The 21,057-nt window shown below is 34.9% G+C and overlaps 1 protein-coding gene across 14 annotated transcripts in view; it reads right to left on the bottom strand.

The window, feature by feature from the left end:
- Positions 1 to 1,456: 1,456 nt before the first annotated feature.
- Positions 1,457 to 21,057, bottom strand: part of PPIP5K2 (diphosphoinositol pentakisphosphate kinase 2) — a 47,491-nt gene continuing 27,890 nt past the window's right edge. For 2 of the 14 annotated variants that reach the window (XM_027656877.1, XM_027656876.1), the window contains exons 19-31: positions 20,083 to 20,306; positions 19,104 to 19,231; positions 18,795 to 18,909; positions 17,356 to 17,463; positions 17,154 to 17,270; positions 16,340 to 16,513; positions 13,829 to 14,002; positions 12,531 to 12,600; positions 10,374 to 10,493; positions 9,439 to 9,501; positions 5,455 to 5,586; positions 3,797 to 3,925; positions 1,457 to 3,198 (exon numbers count right to left, since the gene is read on the bottom strand). In XM_027656877.1, the coding sequence (XP_027512678.1) occupies positions 3,095 to 3,198; positions 3,797 to 3,925; positions 5,455 to 5,586; positions 9,439 to 9,501; positions 10,374 to 10,493; positions 12,531 to 12,600; positions 13,829 to 14,002; positions 16,340 to 16,513; positions 17,154 to 17,270; positions 17,356 to 17,463; positions 18,795 to 18,909; positions 19,104 to 19,231; positions 20,083 to 20,306 (1,658 nt within the window). In that variant the 3' untranslated portion in view covers positions 1,457 to 3,094. The other 12 variants (XM_027656887.1, XM_027656880.1, XM_027656878.1 and 9 more) reach the window with 12 other exon arrangements.

The following is a 21,057-nucleotide window of genomic DNA, read 5'->3' on the forward strand; positions in this document are numbered from 1 at the left end:
ACCTCTTTTATGATATGGATGTTCTCTGTATTCATTGCATGCTCCTCCTCCTAGGCCCACATTTGATGGCATTCACACACGCATTCCTTTATTTATAGATAAAATATTTGGTTCATTTTTTTATTCAACATCTGTTTTTCACAGTAATGCACTCTAGACTGCTTTGTTATTACACCACTTTCTGTATTTCAGAGCACAAGATGTTTGTTTTTAAGGGCTAAGTGAGGGAGTCAAGAAATCAGTATTTGAAAATACTCAGTAAAATTTGTCCTCTTCATAAAACCAAGTAAAATTAAAATCATTATTTAAAAATAAAAATAAAAGCAAACATGAACAACTACTAGAAAGTACATGTTTTTTCTTTCACTATTTTTTGCAGAATTGACTTTTTGAAAAAGTTTTTGCATTTTTTGTTTTAGCAAATTACTTGTGGGTCTGTCAACAATGTAATTGCTGTAAATTGATAAAGAAAAAATACAAGAAAAACAAAGGAATATTATGCTTCCCTCTGTGCTGGATGACAGAAAACAGTGTTAAATCCCTACATTCTGCCACTTGTCTATGGCACTGAAATGGCTATTAGAAATCTTTGTTACATCTCTTCTGCAATCTTCGTTTGAACTCTGGTTTTGATGCTAATGTTCAGTGTATGATCATTATTTTTGACATATCATTATATAAGGATATGTATGATAATTATTTTTTGTATGCATACCTGCCTAGCCTTGTTTATATGGATTTTTACACAGTTGAACTTTGAAAGAACATCTGCTTTCCCTTAAAAATTTTACTTGGCTGGATAATTACATAACTGAAATTTATGTCTTTATTATAATAAAGAAACATAAAACAAGAATTAAAAGTAATTTTAGGAGCTTTCACAAACATTTTTGTGGTTTGGTCTATTTGGTAATGCTGCTTCTTGAAGAAATGTTAAATGATCACTTAAACTATACTGCAGTAGCAGTATTTTGGGAGTTACAGGCATATTCAACCACTGGTTTTCTGTAAGCATATTCTTTGACCACTGTCAAAACTGGCTGGAATAGGATGTAGAGCTCAAAAAGTTCAGTGTGAGACAGTGCAACTACATAAAGGAACTGGTCTAAAAACAGATTGAAATCTGCTGAGTCCATGTTCTGCCCTATTTTAAGTGCACCATTACAAAGCAGAAGAGCCCTCCCTCCCTCCCTGTGGTTCTGTGTTTTATGTTACCATTCTGGAACATGAAGACACCCTGCAGAATGTTGGACTACTGTTTAGCTATTTAAGGACTGATCTACTCATAAAATGATATTGACATTTCTTTTGAGTCATGTCCTTTACCACCAAGAGAAATTTTGGCTTATTTGTAAATTAATGGCTTATCTGCAAATTGTTTTCCACTGAGACTACTGCATCAACTACCCACTATATTTCACAGCACTTTAAAAAAAAAAAACACAATGGAGAGAAGTTGCCAGTGACCTTGTTTTTTTATTCAGAGCACATAAAAAAAACTTAAGCCACAGCTTTGGTTGACTGGAATGATAGGCATACTTAAATTTTAACTTTTTTTTTTTTAAATGGTAAACAAGTGTACATTCAGTTGTGTGCAAGACCAACACTGTCAATAACACTATTACACTACAGAAAATGAAATGTTTGAAGTATATAGCTGTGAAAACCTTCATATTTTTGGTAATTAACCAGCATTGTTAGCATTAGTCTGCAGAAGCCATTACATATATGGTAAACACTGAAAACAGATCCTGTGGCAAACTGAATATAATTATAGTTGCACTGGCTCTGGAGAAAAGGAAGAGCCCTACTTAAACATATAACTCATAAGCTATGTCTTCCGCAACTTAAACGTGAAAGAATTACCTAACTCATAGTTCTTACTACTCAGCCACTTGAACTTAAAAAAGTGGACAGTAGTTTTGTACATTTGGGATAATTACAATTCAGTAATTTTTCATGCCACAGAAAGAGTTGCTTAGACTGGATGATTATTCTATATAACCCCATAACTCCATGTTCCACTTCTAACATCTCTTATAAAATCTTTTTTTTTTTTTTCTTTTTTTAATGAGATCTGCTCTCAACCACCTAGACTGGAAGGAGAGAGATATGAAAATCCCCAGGCAGTGATGAATCCTGAGTATTCTACAATAGTATGCACTGATTTCTGGTAGTCCAAAGCCTCTCTCTACTCTGAAGGGATGATAATAAAGCATAGGTGGAATATTTACAATTTTTAGAATAAACCTACCAGCAGAACAACTGTAACCATTTCTCATTCTACAAAATGTGCTTTATAATATCACCTTTTTGTAGAAACATATGGCAAAGAACATAAAACTGTCTTTTTTAGTAAACAAAAGAAGGTTTTGATAAAAGCACATAGAAGACAGTTTCATCTGCTGGATGATGAGGTACAGGTACCCGTATACAAACATGTATACTAAATAATAAAAAGAGAAGGTGTATTTGAATGTTACAGGTCTGACGTAAACACAGAAAAAAAATGAGAGTAGTCAAAAGTGCTGATACATTAACTCACTCCATCATGCCTAATTATTGCAGCATATATGATATAAAATAATTAAAATGCAGAAATATCTGCTTGCCTTCAAACCAGGCAGAAGAGATATCTTTGGAAATGTAGTTAAATTAAAAAAAGGTCAAGATGTGTGTTACATTTCAGCCTACAGAAGAAATTCACAGATTTTAAAGTCCTGAATATAGAAGTTTATGATGACAACAGAAAATGCATTACAGTGACGTAAACAGAGCCACTGTAGCACATACCATTTTCTTTTTGTACAGGTTTACAGTAGATATTTAAAGACATAGAAGAGGTTCATGTGCAGCTTTTCCATCAAAGGTGTGCAGTTCATCAAACTGATAAATATATTTCCTGAAATAATTTAGAGAATGAGAAAAGACACTTGATCTAAACATGTAGTGTGCACACTAGTTAACCACAAATAAGCTTAAGATTCTTAAGTGCACTATGAGCTGCAGACATGAATGGCTTTTAAAAGCTCAGTAAGTTAGCTGAACTCACACTAAAGTGAACATTTAAGAAGTTGTTTCCAGTTTTGTCTGATCATTTCTTCTCGGAAAGAGTCTCACCACCAAGTTCTACCTCTAGTGAGGCCTCTTCAAGAGACAGCTTAACATCAGATGCATTAACAGGAGATCCAGGGATAGCTGTGCAGACAGAGAGGAAAAAAAAGCATTAGGTTTTATGTTTAATATTCACACTAAAAAGCATCAAAAGTGTGTATTACCTAGCAAAGAAACACAAACAAGCTGCACTAGCTAATTAAATCAGAAACCCACATGGAATTTGTTCTCTAAATAGCACAACCAAAAGCAGATAGTATAGCTGGCCAACAGTTCAGACTAAACATACTAATGATTGAATGATTGATTGTGTTATTGGCAGCTTCAGTCAGAACCTGGTTACAGAGCTCTACAGTAAATGTTCAGAAAACATTCTAGAAATTCTGGCATTTAAATAAATAAATTCCTTTGTTTTACTTGGAGAAAGCTGGAAATGCTGTCTACTTCAAAACAAAACCCCATGAATTTTCAGCCCATAGAAATTGAAACAATTTAGAGGATAAGGGAAAGTAAGTAATAACAGTTTTACTGCTAAAACTATTTGTGCAATGCTATTGTGTTCTTGCTGATCCACAAAATGATCCCCCTTACACAGACAGGGAATCTTAAGAAATAGCTGCCCTACAAAATCATTCTGGAAAGAATCAAGGTAGTCATTCTGCCTCTGACAGACGTTACTTACATAAGGTTGGTTTCTCTATTGCTAGCCTTTCAGGCAAAGTTTCAAGTGGAGTTGGTTGAATTTTTGCAGGGGTATATGTATTTAAAGAAATTTTTCTTCCTGACAGTGGCATCATGTAAGTTGGAGAAGCTGAAATGGTGGGAAAAAAAGAATATACACATCATTTAACAACAAAAATACGCTCACCCAAGCCAAACATCAAAAGCAGCAGCCATAGGACTGTGTATCTGTCCAGAGATAGACACCACCATCACACAGCTCAGCTGCCCATTTTTGACTATGGTGTCAAAATTTCACAACATGAAAGACAAATCTAAAAATCTCCCTTTTATTTAAGAAAGCAACACAATGAGTTCATGCTGCTAAGGAAGCTAAACTGAATTTCAGTAACACTGGCCTTGCTAGGAGATTAGCGAAAGCATTAGTGCTGCTTCTCGTAGGTTATGAAAATTGCACCTGAGTAGGCATTTAGTCCAAAATGTCTGTGAAAAATGCACACAAAACATTTATCTCCAGACAACCTCTCCAGACAACCTGATACAACTGGCCTTAATTGTATCAGGTCTAATTTCCAACCTCTCCTCTGTAGAAAGGTGACAACCATATGTTAGGAGTGTGACCAGGGTTTTTTAAAGTATTTTTTCATCTTGTGTATTCTCAACTCTGAACAGGTTTTGATGACAAACCTCCTCATCAGCATAACAAGGCATTTTGCATAGCTGAGAATTTTCATATACTTCATATACAGCAGCATCAGTTTTCTTAAATTGCTCATCTTCTTTCTCAGATACAGATGGCCTATTCTATCAGTTTAGCTACTAACAGAAACTAAACTGTATAAAATAACAGGAAGAAAAAGGAAAAATCCTGTAACAGAAAAAAGAAAAATCCTAACAGATTTTGTATCAGTAATTGTTTCTGCGTATAAGTTTTCTGATCAAAACATGAGTCTTTAGACACTTCCTCAAGAAGAATGATTTTCAATCACCTGACACATTGATTATAAGTATCCTAATATGGAGATGACCTAAATCTGACCTAACTTAAACCACTTCCAAAGACACAGCAGCAGAATCACAATGGGAAGTCATCTTCCCAGAGATGTGCACATGGATAGAACTTAGTTGTATTTCATTTCAAGCTCATTTAAACTTCAAACATGCAGCACAAACTACCAAAAAGTTCAGTAACTGCAAGGCTCTTTACAGGTGAAACTCCAAGTAATATTAAAAGAAACAGGAAATAACACATTTTTAAGTGTAAATGCAACACTCCTCTGCTGTGGTTACTGTCAGTACAACAGCACAGTATAAAGCTGGAAATACTGAATGCTCAGTAAAAAGTATGACCTGTGACTCAGCTGACTGTGGACAGAACAAAGGAGTCAATGTAATAGTAAGGGAAATAAACCTACTATGATTGCATTAAATCCTTAATTTAATACCCCAACAATGTCTCAACAGAGACGTTACTACAATGAATTATGACAGTATCCATACCCACAAAAGGATACTGCAAAATTTAGAATTACAGTTTATGTACATTTTCATTTTCTTTAAAGCAGTATCCTTAGTTTAATTGTTAGCTGTAAAACATTGCAAAAATTAGACAGTATTTAAGAATTTAAAATTAACATAAATACAAACTAAAACCAGTACATGTCTCCTGTAGATTTTCCCTTGATGGAGCAGCAACAGAGGCAAGAAATTCATCCACCTGCTTCAGAGACAAGGAATTATGTAGAGTTTCCAAAGGGCAAATAGAAGGCACCATGGAATACAGTTCAAAACCTAAAAGAAAAATAATAAAAAAGAGAGATTTCCAAACATAAGACAGGATTTAAGCTTTTGCATATGCAAGTATTAATGCATGATAAAAAGTATTTATTTTACATTAGCACATGCAGATAGGACCCTTGAAATCATGGAAATTAAATACCACAGGAGTTGGAACAAAATGGGCCAGCCAGTTTCCAGGGTGCACTAAACTAAAGACACCATGTAACATACCATGGGATACAAATCCCCTGTACACATGAAGTACATGTGTACACACAAACTATTCAAACATTAGAACTGTGCTCTACTCCCAAATCAGTTAATGAAAGATAATTTTCCTTTAAGACAAACTCAGTAGATCACTACAAAAAAAAGTCAGGAAAAGATAGTATTTCTCCTACTCATTCTCATACCTGGCACATGACTAAATAGATAGATAACTCATTCATGCAAGAAAATAGGATATAGCTATTTTGTCAACTGTTAGCAGACAAGAGCTAAAAATGCTACATCTTCCAAGAAAGAAATTTGCAGAATTCATGTTCTATCATCTTCAGTATTCTGTGAAAATAAACTGTTGCCTTTAATATCAAAGGAAAACCACTGTTAGCATTTTTGTACCTTGAGATTACATGTTTTTACTTTCTAAGAGAGATTTACACCTACCTTTATGCATTTAAAAACAGTACTTAGAAGACTAGAGGTTTCATATATTAGAAGAGGTAAGTAAAGCAACCCAAAAATCTAAAAATTTATTGGACTTTGCTTTTCTATGTTAGTATTGATCATACACTAACCATGCATATCCATATTACTAGCAGACTAAAAAGTATTTCAACATCTTGGCTAAAAAAAATTTGCAGTTCTATAAAGTGATGCAAGTTTGATAACTCAATGAACAGCTCTTCATCCAATTGCATTTCAGAAGAGGAAAATATGTCCATTAGTGTTTTCAACATTCAGCTGTAATGCTACAACTTTGCAATTCAATACAGTAAATTTATTTTAAGTAAATGAAGAAGCAATAGTGAATGAAATAATGTTTAGAATTTCAGTTCAAGGCACATTTATTAAAGATAGCATTACGACTGTGAACTGTTCTTTCCCATAAAATAATAAGCAACAATATTCCTGTGATATGCAGTGTTCCCCATTCATTCCCCATTAGTGCTTTGCAGAGAGAAGTAATTCAACAAGGTTTCAACCCCAAAATGTCTGTCTGTATATCTTTATTATTAGATCCACCTTGGCCAATACTCAAATTTCCGGGACAATTGGTACAAATATACAATCAACTGAAGTGTACTCATGACAGCTTCATTCAGATTATAAACAAAATGTTGCATTTCATAAAAACTTGGTTTCTGTGTACAAAAGAAGCACCACAATATAATTAATTTCTATTCTCCTACAAAGGCAGTAGCTAAGCTTCAGTGTAAGCACTAAGATGTTTGGCATACATATTAATATCCTAAATGACTATTTGCATGCATGCAAAGCACAAACCCTTTCGTTGCATTACAGTGAAATGTAAGATTTTTCTCTTTACCTTGACAGAAAAGTCACCAAAATTTCCATGAGAATTTATTTTTCTATTTGCAAATAACAAAGTGGGACAATGTCAGGTTAACTTTTTAGTAAATATTATTGTCATAGTGCATGTTACAGAAAACCAGGAAGGAATTTCAAAATACAGCCATGCCCTTAAAAAAAAAAAGAGGAGGGGGAAAGTTTTTTCTTGTTTCATAAATTTCCCCTCCAAACATTTTTGTTGAGTTTTAACAATTCTGCTGTCAGGTAGTCGTATTGCAGAATGTTGTAGTAGTAACTTTATGTCTAAGGGATATGGCTTAAAAGATACTCTGGAAATCTATCTGCAGTGTTTTATTTGAATATTTTATGATAAATATTCTAGGATGTTATGATAAATAAAGTTGAAATTTTATGATGAAGAAGCCCGACAGTATCCCTTTAAAAAGGCAATTTCCTGTACATCAACAGCCTTTGAACTTTGGCTGTATTAATTCTTAAAGCGTCAAAATGCAAGACAATGAAAGGGTTAACGCAGCATCTCAAAAAGCCACCCTGCTGTCTTAGATTCAAAAACTACAGACACATACCACTGGAGCCTAGAAATTCCACAGAGGAAATGGACCAGCACCTATAGAGGTGTGGGTGTTCTGCAGAGGCCCAGAAAATAAGGTAAAGCACTTTCAGAAGATACTTGTTTCACCATGTTCCTTGAACTAAAGATGGGGGGGTAGTCTGAAATGAGTTAAGAGGGTGTGATAACAACATAAAAATAAGAAAAAAAACAGAGTGAAAGGGACAAGGAGAATCAAAGTGATAGTCCAGAGGACAGACGAAACAACATCAATATGGACGTATGTTAGTAGAGAACCCTTGGAAACCTCCAATACACTCAGGGTTCAGAAGAGCTCGTACTGCATGCATTAATCTTGTCAAAGATGTGTGGTAAAACTGCTGCATTAAATGAATCTGAACAATCAATGTGATCAATACAAGCAATTTAGATCCTTTTTTAAAGAATACAGTCACAAAAAGATAGTGCTAAATGGAATAGAGAGTAATCATATTATTAGACACTGACACTCAAATGCAGTTTCTACTTTCTGAATGTGTATGTTTTGGAAATGTTCTTTGGTTTGAGTATAAAGATAAAAACCGGACTCCTAACTTTCCTATTTGAAATAGGACACTAGAATTGGCCTTTTAGATCAAACACAGTCTTAATGCCAGTAATTCAGGCTTACTGTATCACTTTCCCTTCAAGACGCACCGCAGTGCAAAAAAGTCACTATGGGTTTGTTTCTCAGCAAAGCCAAACAAAAACTCAGATTGGTTTTTTTAATTAACTTTGTTTTTAAACAAATATATTTTGAATCTATCATGAAAATACTGATGATTTCCACTGCAATTTCAATATCATCACCATCAGCCACCAGTCACGCACTTTTTAAAACTGCAGTTAAGAAATCTGGAAAAGCTACGTTAAGGTCTGGTGGATGCTGAAGACTGAGTCTAGTTTTCATGAATAGGATATATTTGGGGCCTATTTAATCATGTAGAAAAGGAGGTGCAAAATATTTTGCTGAGGAAGAAAAAGACATACCTTTGTCCTGTGAGTTAAACCAGACCTTTTTTGCAAACTGAAGACAAGTTAAGTCTCACTCTTGAAGCTCAAGAGGTCAATGCTGCTCAAGAAGTCACAGCTCTCTCGCTGTGATTTTTAGTGCAATATTTAAGTAATTTGCACATCTGATGAACAGAGAAGTATGATAAGGTAAAATAAATTTCTGTCCTGTGATAACATAGCAATTTAGCAGGAATGGAACCAAAGCTTCTGCTTTAATTTTTTTAATTTAGCGTCACTTCAAGAAGATAGTCATAAATTCCAGCTGTCAATTCAGTGATTTATTTTAGAATCAGGAGGCTCAGGGAATCAGGTCAGCAGGAGAAAGACAAAGAAGAAGCAGCAGCTATCAAGAAGTGTAATGTCCAATAAGATCAGATTTCATTCTGTGTTTATCTTGTACCATACAGTCTGATCACACAAGAAGTTGGGGAGAATAATTTATTACAGAGATCATGATTAACAGTAGCACTTTTTTTTCAAGGATTTTTCTAAGAAATGAACTTTGATGTTGTATTTATACTAATGAATGGTAAAGAAGGGATTTAGGATATCTAATGATTACAAATATATTTGGAATTGTGCTTGAAGTTAGGAACAACAGACAGTTGGATGATACTGTACACCCCATATTTTAAATAAAAATAAAAGGGATGAAGCAAGGAACCTTTTGTTTTTGTTTTCGTTTTTAAAATAAAAGCAAAACGTACCATTGGTTGGGTGTCGAGCAAATGAGATAGAAAACCTTTTAACAGCAGAACCGCGTGTGGTGTCTGAGAAAGAGAAAAACAGGTACCTGAAATTTGTAACAGCTACCAAAAGAGGGAGATTTTAAAATAGGAAAGGAAGAAGGAAGAAAAAAAGAAAATATGAGAAGGTATTAGAACTGAGTGGCATGCAGAGGGGATCAAGGAAAAGGGCAAAAATCTAAATAGAGGTTAAAAAGAAGAAAATTTGGATTGTTGGTAACTACAAGATGTGTAATGAAGTGTATGAAAACAAGCAGAATGAGCTGGTGATTCTGGCATACAAGGTTATTTGGGTTAGAGTCGAACACTGAGTAGTGAAGTGGGGGGGAAAACAGCGTGAATAGTTTCACCTCAGTTATAAAGGTGTGCTTTGGCATCTTTACATTTGAAATCTAGTGAGAGAGTTTCTTCTCTACCCCAGATTATCCAAAACTGAAAATCTCCTGCTCCTTTGTAATCCAAACCCCACCAAAAAAAAGGTTAGGAATCCTAAAATTTTCACCATCAGTATTTAACTTATTACTTTATAATTTCTTTCATTCCCCACATATGCTCCAAGTAATTTGTTTAATTTGAAGATCAATTAGCAATGATAAAAGCCAATGTTTAAAATGGTTACAGAATTTCAAAACAAAAATTTTAGTTTACTTTAAAAATGGACTTGCTGAAATCTCCTGCCACGCCTTACAAGCCTGTGAGCTAGTGTTCAATTCAAGACAAACAAGAATTAACTGCGCTATCAAATTAAAACATAAGCAACCTACAGGCAAATAAAGAAGGAATAGAAACTCACAGAATTAATACTAAGGCAAAATATTCTAGGATTCCACCAAAATCTTTAGAAGTTCAATGTGGCACATGGGTTTGTGCGTGCATGTGCGAGAGTGTGCACATACCATCTATGAAGCCAGAAGAAGTCAGCTTTTTACGATGAGTACGAGCATAATCCTGTAGGTTAGGTGCACTTGAAGAACCCCCGAGCACTGAGGTGCTAAACAGGCCCGCACAGTGAGACCCTGATGGGAGTTAGAGAAAATACATACAACAACCAGGTGTTCGTCCATTCACATTGGGGATGCATGCAGCATGCAAGCACATGGCTCTTACCACACAAAAGGCAGCTTTTGGCAGTGCCTTGGACAGGTTCACAATATGCTTGTAATGTCAGAGTGGGACTTGTAGGCTGAAACTATCATAATTTATTGTGCTTCTACTCATGAGACAGCACCCTCTGCTCTATGTGCAAAGAGAGGATTGGCTTTAACCAAAGTGAGTTCTTGTCCTGTTTTCACTTTTGGTAAAAAAAAGTTACCAGTTAGCATCAATGTAAACATAAAACAAAACAACAAAACAAAATGAAGATGATGAGGAGGATGATGATGTGAAAGCTGTGTATTTTAAAACCTGCATTTATGAAACAAATATAAACTGGAAAGATACTGCTCACTGCTTTCATCCAAATCAACCTTTGAGATGATAGGCTGCAATAAAGTACTCACGCATTTCCACAGACTTATTATAGGAATATGTCCCTTCTAACCCAAGAAAATGTTAACCAAATTGGAAATAACTCTATTCATATTTCAGCTACCATTACTGACAATGTTACAAACTGAAAATACCTAAAAGTTTAGCTTAACTTCCTTTCCTGAGAAGACTTTTGCACAGCTCCATGCAAGTGACAGTACTTTTATTACAACTCATCAGAATGAGAGTTAAACAAATCATTGAAAGCCACAGACAAAAATATAAAAATAACTTTTGTAATCATCAACCATAAATGAAACTTACATACAACATGAACAAAATGGAAAAAAATGTTTCAATTTTTTTCCTTAACATTTTATTACTAGTTGAAAGGAGAAGCTGTTTATCACTCAGAGCTTATCTTTTTATTTTTGATGAGTAGCAGCAGATTTTTCTTTTGAAAACCAGCTGTCTATCCAGTGATGCTTCCTTTCATTACTTTTAGCAATCCAGTGAGGGGAAACATTACTAGCATATGTGACCAATCACAGCCAAAAAAAATTGGTGCCTGGTCTGTGGCAAAAGCCTTTCACACCAAATGTAATACCTTAATCTACACACAGAAATACATCAATTTCCACAAGCCATATTGTGTCACATAAAAGAAAAGTCATTTAACTTTATCAAGCACATAACAAAAAACAGGACTTCAATAAGCAAGAGCACCTGATGTATGCATTTTACTAAGAGAAAATATAATAGGAAGAAAAGTATCACAGAAAGATTAGACATATAAAAAATAATACAAAAAGTACGTATCTTTACAAAGAAAGGAAAAGCTACTTCTGAGTTTATGCATATAGCTTATGCATTTTCTACACTTGATTTTTCCCATGAAAAAGCACACAGAAAAAAAAAGCAAGACTGATTTACAGTAGTGCATGATTTCATTTTTTTTGCATATGAGTCATATGTATGCCTGTTTAAAAGAAGCAGCAGAAAAGCACCACTTGAATTAAGGGAATTTGAAACAACTCATTGAATTATAGCATGATTCATTCTAATGCTGAAAAGAAGAAATTAATTTTAGGAGAGGGAATATGTACAAAACCCCTGATACTATTAAGAAACTTGAGGTTTTTTCCCCATCCCAGTCCCCTCGTTAAAATACCTTCACTTTCATCAACTGCCCACAGCAGGAAACAGAAATTTTCAAGAAAAGTGTTTCTGGTGCAGGCCATTTCAATCCAAAAGATTCTTGCAAATTCCGAAAACTCCATCAGAAACTACATTATAATGAAAATCTACTTTACATTAAAAATAGTCCTGTGCACCTGTTGCGAGCAGTAAATAATCAGTAGTATGAACAGTCTCGAACACTTTGCTACTTTCAGTTATAATTTATTTTAAAACTTTTCCTGCAGAAAAACTGTCCAGTTCGTAGGCAGACACTCAGCATACATTACTGATAACAAGTACTATTGGGTCCTGTTAAAAAAAAAGCTATTCAAAGAATACACAACTGTACAGAACAGGCAGATGAAAAGGTGATAACATCAAACAAAATTTCAATTGTAGGCACATACCTAGACCACTCTGCTTTTGTTCCAGAATAGTTCGTGGTGTTCGTAAGTTACTATTGCTTTCTGATAGGACCTGGATGAAAAAACAGAAAAATAAGGGCAAGTAGAACAGCAGCATGAAACATCCATTTAACTTGATACAGCAGCCTGTTTCAGACAGACACGTGTTAATAAGCTGTATGATAAGTGTTAGTAAAAATATGTAAAGGAAACATGAAAGATCATGCAATATCCCCTTCTGAAGGGAGTCCATTTCACATATGAGTTCCTTGCAATGAAGTGGTGCAAAGCAAGCATTCAGAATGAGAAAGGACACAGACCAAGACCGATATGAGAACAAACATTTGAGACATTTTATTTCATTTTACCAAATGCACTCTCCTAAACTGCGCCTGTATTGGAAAAAGGAGGGGAGGGAAGGAAAGACAGACAAGCTATTGAGGACACGGTACAATCACTGATCCATGCACGGGTTCAATCAGTGTAATCTTCAGATGCTCACAGCCTTTGCTGATATAAACTTTTCCAATGTAAATAGTTTTAGAATTTTCAATATTAAATTATGAAAATTTTCAGAGAAAAAGGATATGGTTAACAGAACACCATCCATTGTCATACATGTAAACAATATCTTGACATTCTGAACATCTTTAGATCTTCACTGGTACTTCTAAGACATTTTGCGTTTCTTTTTTTTCCTGCCTTCCCCTCACCCCCCAGTATAAAGAACAATCTTCAAAATATTGTACAAGTCAATGGATGATGCACTGTGTTGGGAGTTTCAGATACCTCTGGATACAGAAGGCAAGAATTATTAGTGCTAGGAGTTTTTTCCCTGCAATAGTTAATACCAGGCCACTGAAAATATAATATATGCAAAACAAGTTTTGAATAGCAGCATGAAGTACCAAATAAATTATTTTAAATGGTATTGGTTGCAATTATTAATGTTTATTTTTTTTTCAATTTACCTACCACCAAATTAAGCAATGCTGGTTTTAAAGTCTTAAAGGACAACTAAACCAAAGCAGAAATCTCTTTCATTAGGCAGTTGCACTAAGTCTTTTTTAATGTGGTAACATTTGCAATTCCTATAAAGAAACCAAATTTTTATGAAAACATGTAACACATTCAGTGGAAAAACATGCACTTGCTCTTTTTCCCCCAAACATTCTCGGCAAGTAATTTTAAGAAGTGGAAGATTTTGCTTGAAACATAATCCATAACAAGGGATTAGATGTCCTTAAAGACAGTTGTTGCTTGGAATGCATAAAATGTTTAATGAAGTAAAGTTTAAAAACCTGTTGCCATGAGCCAAAAATACTGGATGTGAAAGCCAGTGATTTAGGGGAGACAGGGGAAGAAGTGATTTGTTCCCCTGATCTGCGTCTTCGACGCCCAGTACCCACACCACTGGTGTAATGCAGCCAGGTACCAATACACTCTGGGCTAGACACACTCAGGGGGCTCTCTTCCTGGAAGTGAGAAAGGGGGCAAAAAACAGCAAAGCATGCAAAGTTAGATTCAACAGAGCCAAATGAACAGAAAAGAAAAACCCAATCTGCTTGCACCCTTTTATATACTACTTTTAAAACTATTAAACAGCGAATAGAGAAGAGTAATAATTCAATATTAGGAAGTTAGCAGTTCCACTCTTTTCATCCAGCTATATCTTTTAATATAACACTTCAGTCAAATGTCTGGTATACTAATTATTAAATATGAGAGAAAGGTATTTATTAACAATAATTGATTCATGATTTTAAGAATTTTCCACATGTTGGAAACAGAACATCTATTACCCTTGACATCCTGTTTAATAGTTCTTCCCCTCTTAAGTACATTAAACTTTCCTATTTATTACTTAATAGTGTCCATTTCTAGTCTATAAGCTTATCTGAAAGACTCTCATTTTTTAAATTGCCTTTGATACTTTACAGCTGACTCACTGGTAGTAGCACCAACCTGACTGATAGTAGTTTTCCAAACTTAATTAAGTCCTGAACTATAGCTGATGCTGGACACCTTATTAAGACTTCAAGGGAGGACAGTGTCAGGCTAAGAGCCCCCCTATACCCTACATCATTTTGTATCATTAGCAGTAACATTTTTTGCAATACAGAATTTGCTTTCCAATGTTGATGAACTTTATGTTCTTGTTTTACTATTAAAACTCTGCTCTTTTTTCTTTTTGTGACTCAGTTACAGTTGCAAATCCTTCTGTAAATATTGCTGACTATAACCCAGATTAAAACTTCCACATAATCTCACACCTGACAGTGTCCTTTCAAATTAACGGACATAGGTGAAGAGAGAATTGCCTTACAGGAGGGAAAAATAGGAAATACAAAAAAGGTCAAGGCAGTTGCAGTTTAAATTGCAGTGACATTTTTTTTTTTAAACACTTTGTTTGGTTTAAATATTCCAAATACTGGTTTTGCAGATTTCAGTAGGCCAGATGAAACTTCCAATTTTACTTTTAAGAAAAAATATTTCATAGTGTATGTTTTCTCTAAATTGGTTAATTTCTTCCCGCAGATAAACAAGCACAGAATGCTGAAACACATTAGATCTCAATATATACTATCTGCATAGTCAAAATTTGGCAATTTGTGCTACTGATATCTTGTGAAAGTAACTTCCACATGATTTATGAAAATGTTTAGAAGTTTGAAGTAATAGACTATTGAACTGTGTGTATATGAACTCATAACTAGGAGGGGAGTTTGCATGATCATAGTGAAAACAGCTTTTAAAAATCAAAAATATTGATGTTGTGAGCATTTGTTTATGAAAAAACTTGGAAATAGAAAATGTAAGACATTAACATTTATTATGTCTGTTAATTTATGGAAGTCATGTGAAGTTATACAAATATCCTTATAGAAAGGAACCATGCATCTTTTTCTCTCCACACTGCCAATAACCAAGTAACTTGCAAATCTATAATACTTTACTGCATACAAACAGCCCATTCTCAACACAAACATGAAAGAAAAAGCTTTTGATGTGAATCTTCATTTCTGATGGTTTTAAGCAACTGAAAATGAGGCAATAAGAAGCTGTTAGTCTGCTTCCAGCATTAATATCACAGAAGTGCCACTATGCACCATCTGAAGCTCTGCCACTCAACTATCCAACCATCCAAATGGTATCAGTGATACAGCCGTGCATCCCCCCATCTCTGTGACATTAAAGCCATGTCTGTGAAGCACATCTAAATGTCATGGCCTTCAACACAGCAAACTCAACTGTTCAAGATGTTATCTAGCGAATTCATGAAACACAAACCCCAGCCACTTAATAAAAAGCTCCAGGTTTATTTTCTTACCTTCAAAAGCTTGATAAGTGGAGTCACTTTCACCCCACGTGAAAGCAAACACAGCAGAAGACATGTCTCTCCTCCTGTACCTCCCCTACCACCCTCAATCCCTCTGTTCCCTCTCAGCATGGTTCACCCTGAAAGTCTGCTTAGTTCCCAGTAGCAGCTTTCTTGTAATGATGAATACGAAAGCAATGTCTGTTAGTTTGTAGATGCAGGTTTAGATTGTAAAAGTCTTCATTTATAAATACTGATGGCTTAAAAAAAGAAAGAAAGTCTTATCACAGAACAGTAATTTTTTTGTTTTTTAAATTCCTTCAGACAAATTACTGTCATGGAGGATTTCCCATAGAGCAAGAGCAAATCTTCTGTGAGATGCATCCTACTGGTGCTGTGTAGCCAAAAGCAGAATTACATTTGGTTTTGTTTTGTTAAAAGCAAGTAAAAGTTAATTTCTGTCAAAGATATTATCTGGAACACAAACACTTACTTCAACAGAACCAATCTTCCTGGATCTTGGAAGGGGTGATTTTCTGTGTATATGAATTGGGTCTGATACCATTGGCTTGAACATTACTACTGATCGATCTGTTTCATCTCTTTTAGGAGCATGTGCCTCCTCATCACTATCATTTCTGTGAGAGGTTTTCTTCGAGCCTTCATTCTACAAACAACACATAATTCATTTTCAATTTGTCTGTGCACCTTGAAACACGTAGACAGAAGCGGCTCTTAAATAAATCCTCTTTGTAAAGATAAAGTAAGATGATTTTAAACATACAAGATGTAAATCACAGATAATTGACCAAATTGCTCTAGATTTTAATAATCTACATATGTTCTTCTTTCTTCGTCTATTAGAAGAATTCCAGCCAAGCTTTGTTTCAATCCTTTCTCAAAAAGCATGTGGTAAGTCCACAGACCTGACCATACATCTTTGAAAACATCAATCCTTCCTCAACAATCTGTATTCATAAGCATGCTGAACTTTCTTAAATATTTCTTTCAATTGCCAGAATATCATTCATGTGACAGTAATGTTGATATCACTTTTCTTACAAAGAGTACTTTTTATTTCTAGCAAAAATTCTGGCAAAGCCTTAGACAGTCAGAATTATCTGTGTCCTTTACCTCAGTGCCCATTCAAAATGGAAGATTGGGACTGCCTATATTTTACTGGACATTTTTCTACCAAAGTAAAAAAAATCACACTTTCATTTTTTACCTAACTATTTTCCAGTGTTTATTTTAGGTGTTTCTCCAGAAAAACTAACTTTTGCTTTAAAGAAAGGCATAACTACTACCTCTCTGGAGGCAGGTCTGTATCCATATCCAGCTGGTAAATTTTTATCTTCCTCACAACCTTTGGCTCCTGGACTAAAGTGCAGCTCTACATGAAAACGTTCCTCTGAAGAAAGTTCCTGAAGGAAAATATTACATAGGTTTATACTGTAATACATAGCTCAGCCCTAGGCACTTCTGAAGATACTTATCCATTTTAAATACCTTGTTTGGGTCCTCATAAAGCATGATAACAATCTGTGTCATGTAATTGAGTTCATTGACCACATTTAAATAATCCATAGCTCGTTTCCATTGTTCATCTTTTGATTCCTTATGAAGGGACAAAAACAAAAAAATCAATACAAAAACCTTGCTATTTTCTTTAAAAAGACTGATGATTTCGCCTTTTCCCCACTTACACAGATTTTAAATTTACACCAGAAGCACAAAGCTTATCACACCTAAGGAAAATGCAGAGATACATCCAAAAAACCAAGTGAGTTAAAATTACTCATCAAATGAATGAGAAGTGGAAGGGAGAACTTTTCATATTTTATTTCAGTGTGTCTTTCATGTTCTTTTGACAATGATGATATGTCTTGTAGACAGGTCGTCTTGGATGTTGGCAGCTTGTTAGCAGGCCCAAATTTCTTAGTTAATTCTTTTGGGCCTACCCCCCTGTATCAGGCACTGTTTTAAAATTCTCCCAATGAGAATCACTAATTTAGCAAGAAACTCATTTTAACAACTATATTATGGAAACTGTTTCCAGGTATCATGCTAACAGTCAAACAGACAAAGTAAATGAAGCTTTCTAGTATATAGAGGAAATACAACCATCACATCCTAAACTACTGAAATGAGTAGTTACCTTTTTCATGCCCTAGGAAAGAAACCATTTAGTAATCCACCTTAAAGAAAAATTAAATGTGTATCAGACTAAAACTTGGAGTGCATCTGTTGTAGCATTTCACCGAGGTCTAGGATGAAAAATGCTTTTGCCATCAGTGAGTTTAGTCATCCATTACCAGAAGCAAGTATGTCAATACAGTGATTTCAAAAGCTAGTATGTTAGTCAGTTTTACAAGCAGTTAGCTGGGATTTGTCGTGCTGCATTTATCCTGTCCAAGAACTCAGTTAAGTAATTTCTGAATCTGAAGACCTTGTCTTTTTTAGTTCTTGGTGTCAAAGACAATCAGATGGAGAATAATGCACCCCCTTTGTGGTATTCTACAACAGTATAGAAAAGTAAGACAATTCACTGTACAGGAGAAACTTTGCACTACATGAGCATTCTTTAAGTCAGGTAGGGAGGTCCTGACAATATGTCAGTAGTCAAAAATAACAAGCCAGTCCAGAAGTAAATTCAAGAAAATGCTAAATGATAACTGGAAGGAAAAAGAGTTGGAAGAATTACTGGTGACAACATAGGAGAAAAAAAAAGTATCTGTCCTTTCCAAATATATTTGTGACTAACACAACACAGCCAATGCAATTTGAAACGTGTCTCTGCATATATAATAAGAAATCAAATATTTTAAAAAATGTGATAAATTTCAAAGTCATTTAAGAAAATTATGCTTTCAGTTGACACAATCATAGCAAGATTGAGTCCTTAAGGTTCCTCTTCAGAGCTTTAACAGAGAAAGTGTTGAACTCACATCACATAAGGCACCATAACGAAGGGTGGATAACAGGGAGTGGACGTGACTCTCGCTGGTAAAATAGAGCCGTGTGCGAACGTGGCGTTCCGGGGACATAACACCCCTGGAGTAACTTAAAAGAAAGAAAAGTGCTATTAGAACATGATGAGATGTGTCCCTATTTTAAAAAAAGCTGTCGACAAATAAATAAATAATAATATCTGATTACTATGAGCTAAAAAGACACTTCAAATATGAAAGCTACGGAATATCTACATCAATTCTTACAGGAATTATTGTAACCATGTAAAAAAGTAACTGGCTTACAGAGGGTGAAGCTTATTTACAGTGTCATCATCTTGAGTTCTCTGAAGGTCAGAACGAATTTTTCTGACTAGAGGAGTGCAGTACCCTTTGGCAATCTCCAGTTTCTCAGCTTTAGAAATACCATATTCCTGTGTAAGAAGAAATTGACTTTTAAAATTCAGTTAAAGATTAAAATGCCTTCTAATTCAAAGCTTCTATATTAAACCAAATTACTCATCTACTAGTTTGCCCTGGCTGCAAACCATTTTAACACTTTTACGACATTTGATTACTTATGTACCAAACAAGCAGTTTGCCTTTTCGCTGTTTGATTTGATACAGAGAAATAGTTTTTCATTCATTAGTTAAACCATAAAAGAAGATTCATCTTCTGGCATGATCTTTTTCTTAAGCAAAACATCTAGGGGGTCACTCCTCCTTCCTGCTACCATCTCCATCTGCTATCTTGCCTGAAATTCTGTGGAACTTGATGTCTACATTCTTATCACAGAGTGTCAGCATTTTGAAAAAGCAGGAATGTCTTTTTAAATTTACATTGCTTAAAACAGGTTAAATTACATAGATTACGATTAACAGTCTCATTTGCAAAGAGCCCAAAAATCAAATTGCTATAAGCAGGAAAAATGAAATTAAAAGCAATGTCAGAACACACAGGTGTTCAAAAAGGCTGCACTTAAATCTATGAAGATGAATGAGATAAACTACTTTATTTTAATACACTACTGTAAAGGAAGGAGGCATGTTCACATCTTAAATTGCTAGAAAGATTCACCTCAAACTCATCTTAATGAATTATGAATCAAATTTTTCCTATAAAAACCAATCAGCTTGGTACTGAAAAAAAAGGGATAATGTTAGAGGTTTCTATTATTGCAAAATACAGGAACTTCAATAGAAAAGACAGAGTAGACATTTTCAAAATATTTGAAAAAGCACTTATTCTACAATTTCTTCTATTTAATAACTAAAAAATGCTTACCTGAGGAATAACAATGTCAGCTAACGCCTTTGAAAGCCTGTATAATTCCATTGTGTTTTCTAATTTTAAGGATCCATTGTGCTGTACGTCATATTTTATACAGTCATAAATATCAGGAATTTTGCTAATATCATATCTTCCATTTTTTGTTTTGAAGTCTTTTTCCAGCTTGGCCCACCTGCGCAGCATCAGCTCTAGAGTTTCACTGTGGTACAGTTGAATATCTGGATAGACACATACCTCTTCTAAGTAATCAAGACCATTCAAGTAACAAAAGGACATTTGAATTACATGGTAGTAACAATGAAATTACAGAGGGATAAACGGGATTGCATAAGTTAACTTCATTACTTCTAAGAAGAACAAACACCTGTGCATATGGCTAGTTTTAGTGTGGAAAGCATCACAGCACTACCATAGTACAAAGCAGTGCTGCAGAAATGCATCACTGGCCCTTTAATCAAAACTACAGCACCAAGAATAAGGTGTCCTATAGCACAGATATATATTAAAAAGGGGAAAAAAGCAACTAAAAAGCTTTAAGAAAATTCTAGGAGGGAGGAAGAGGAGCAATCCAACATGTTTGTTTTAGAAGAGACGACACATTCCGTTTGTCTCTCCTGCACACATCAACAGCAAGAGACAGGTAAAAAGGATGAATTATCCCCATCCTGGGACAGGAGATTAGACCAAGTAGACAAAAAACACTGATACTTTGTACAGGTGACACTTGCACTGTTCAGCCTCAGACAGAAGCTGTTTGCATACTCAACACTGCAGAGAACATTGACAGCAAGCATTCTAATATTTAGCTAGCAATGAAAAAGCACTGTGGCCACTCCAGCTCACTGGTTGGCCACCACTAATACTGAGTATCATTTTATGCAACACTACAACACATCATACAGCAAGCAACAGATCTTCAGCAAAGATACTTAAATATAAAATGTACCTATATAAGCTAGCTTTAGTACC

This window comes from Corapipo altera, unplaced genomic scaffold, assembly GCF_003945725.1.
Source record: "Corapipo altera isolate COAL_440 unplaced genomic scaffold, ASM394572v1 61281, whole genome shotgun sequence".
Lineage (NCBI taxonomy): Eukaryota > Metazoa > Chordata > Aves > Passeriformes > Pipridae > Corapipo > Corapipo altera.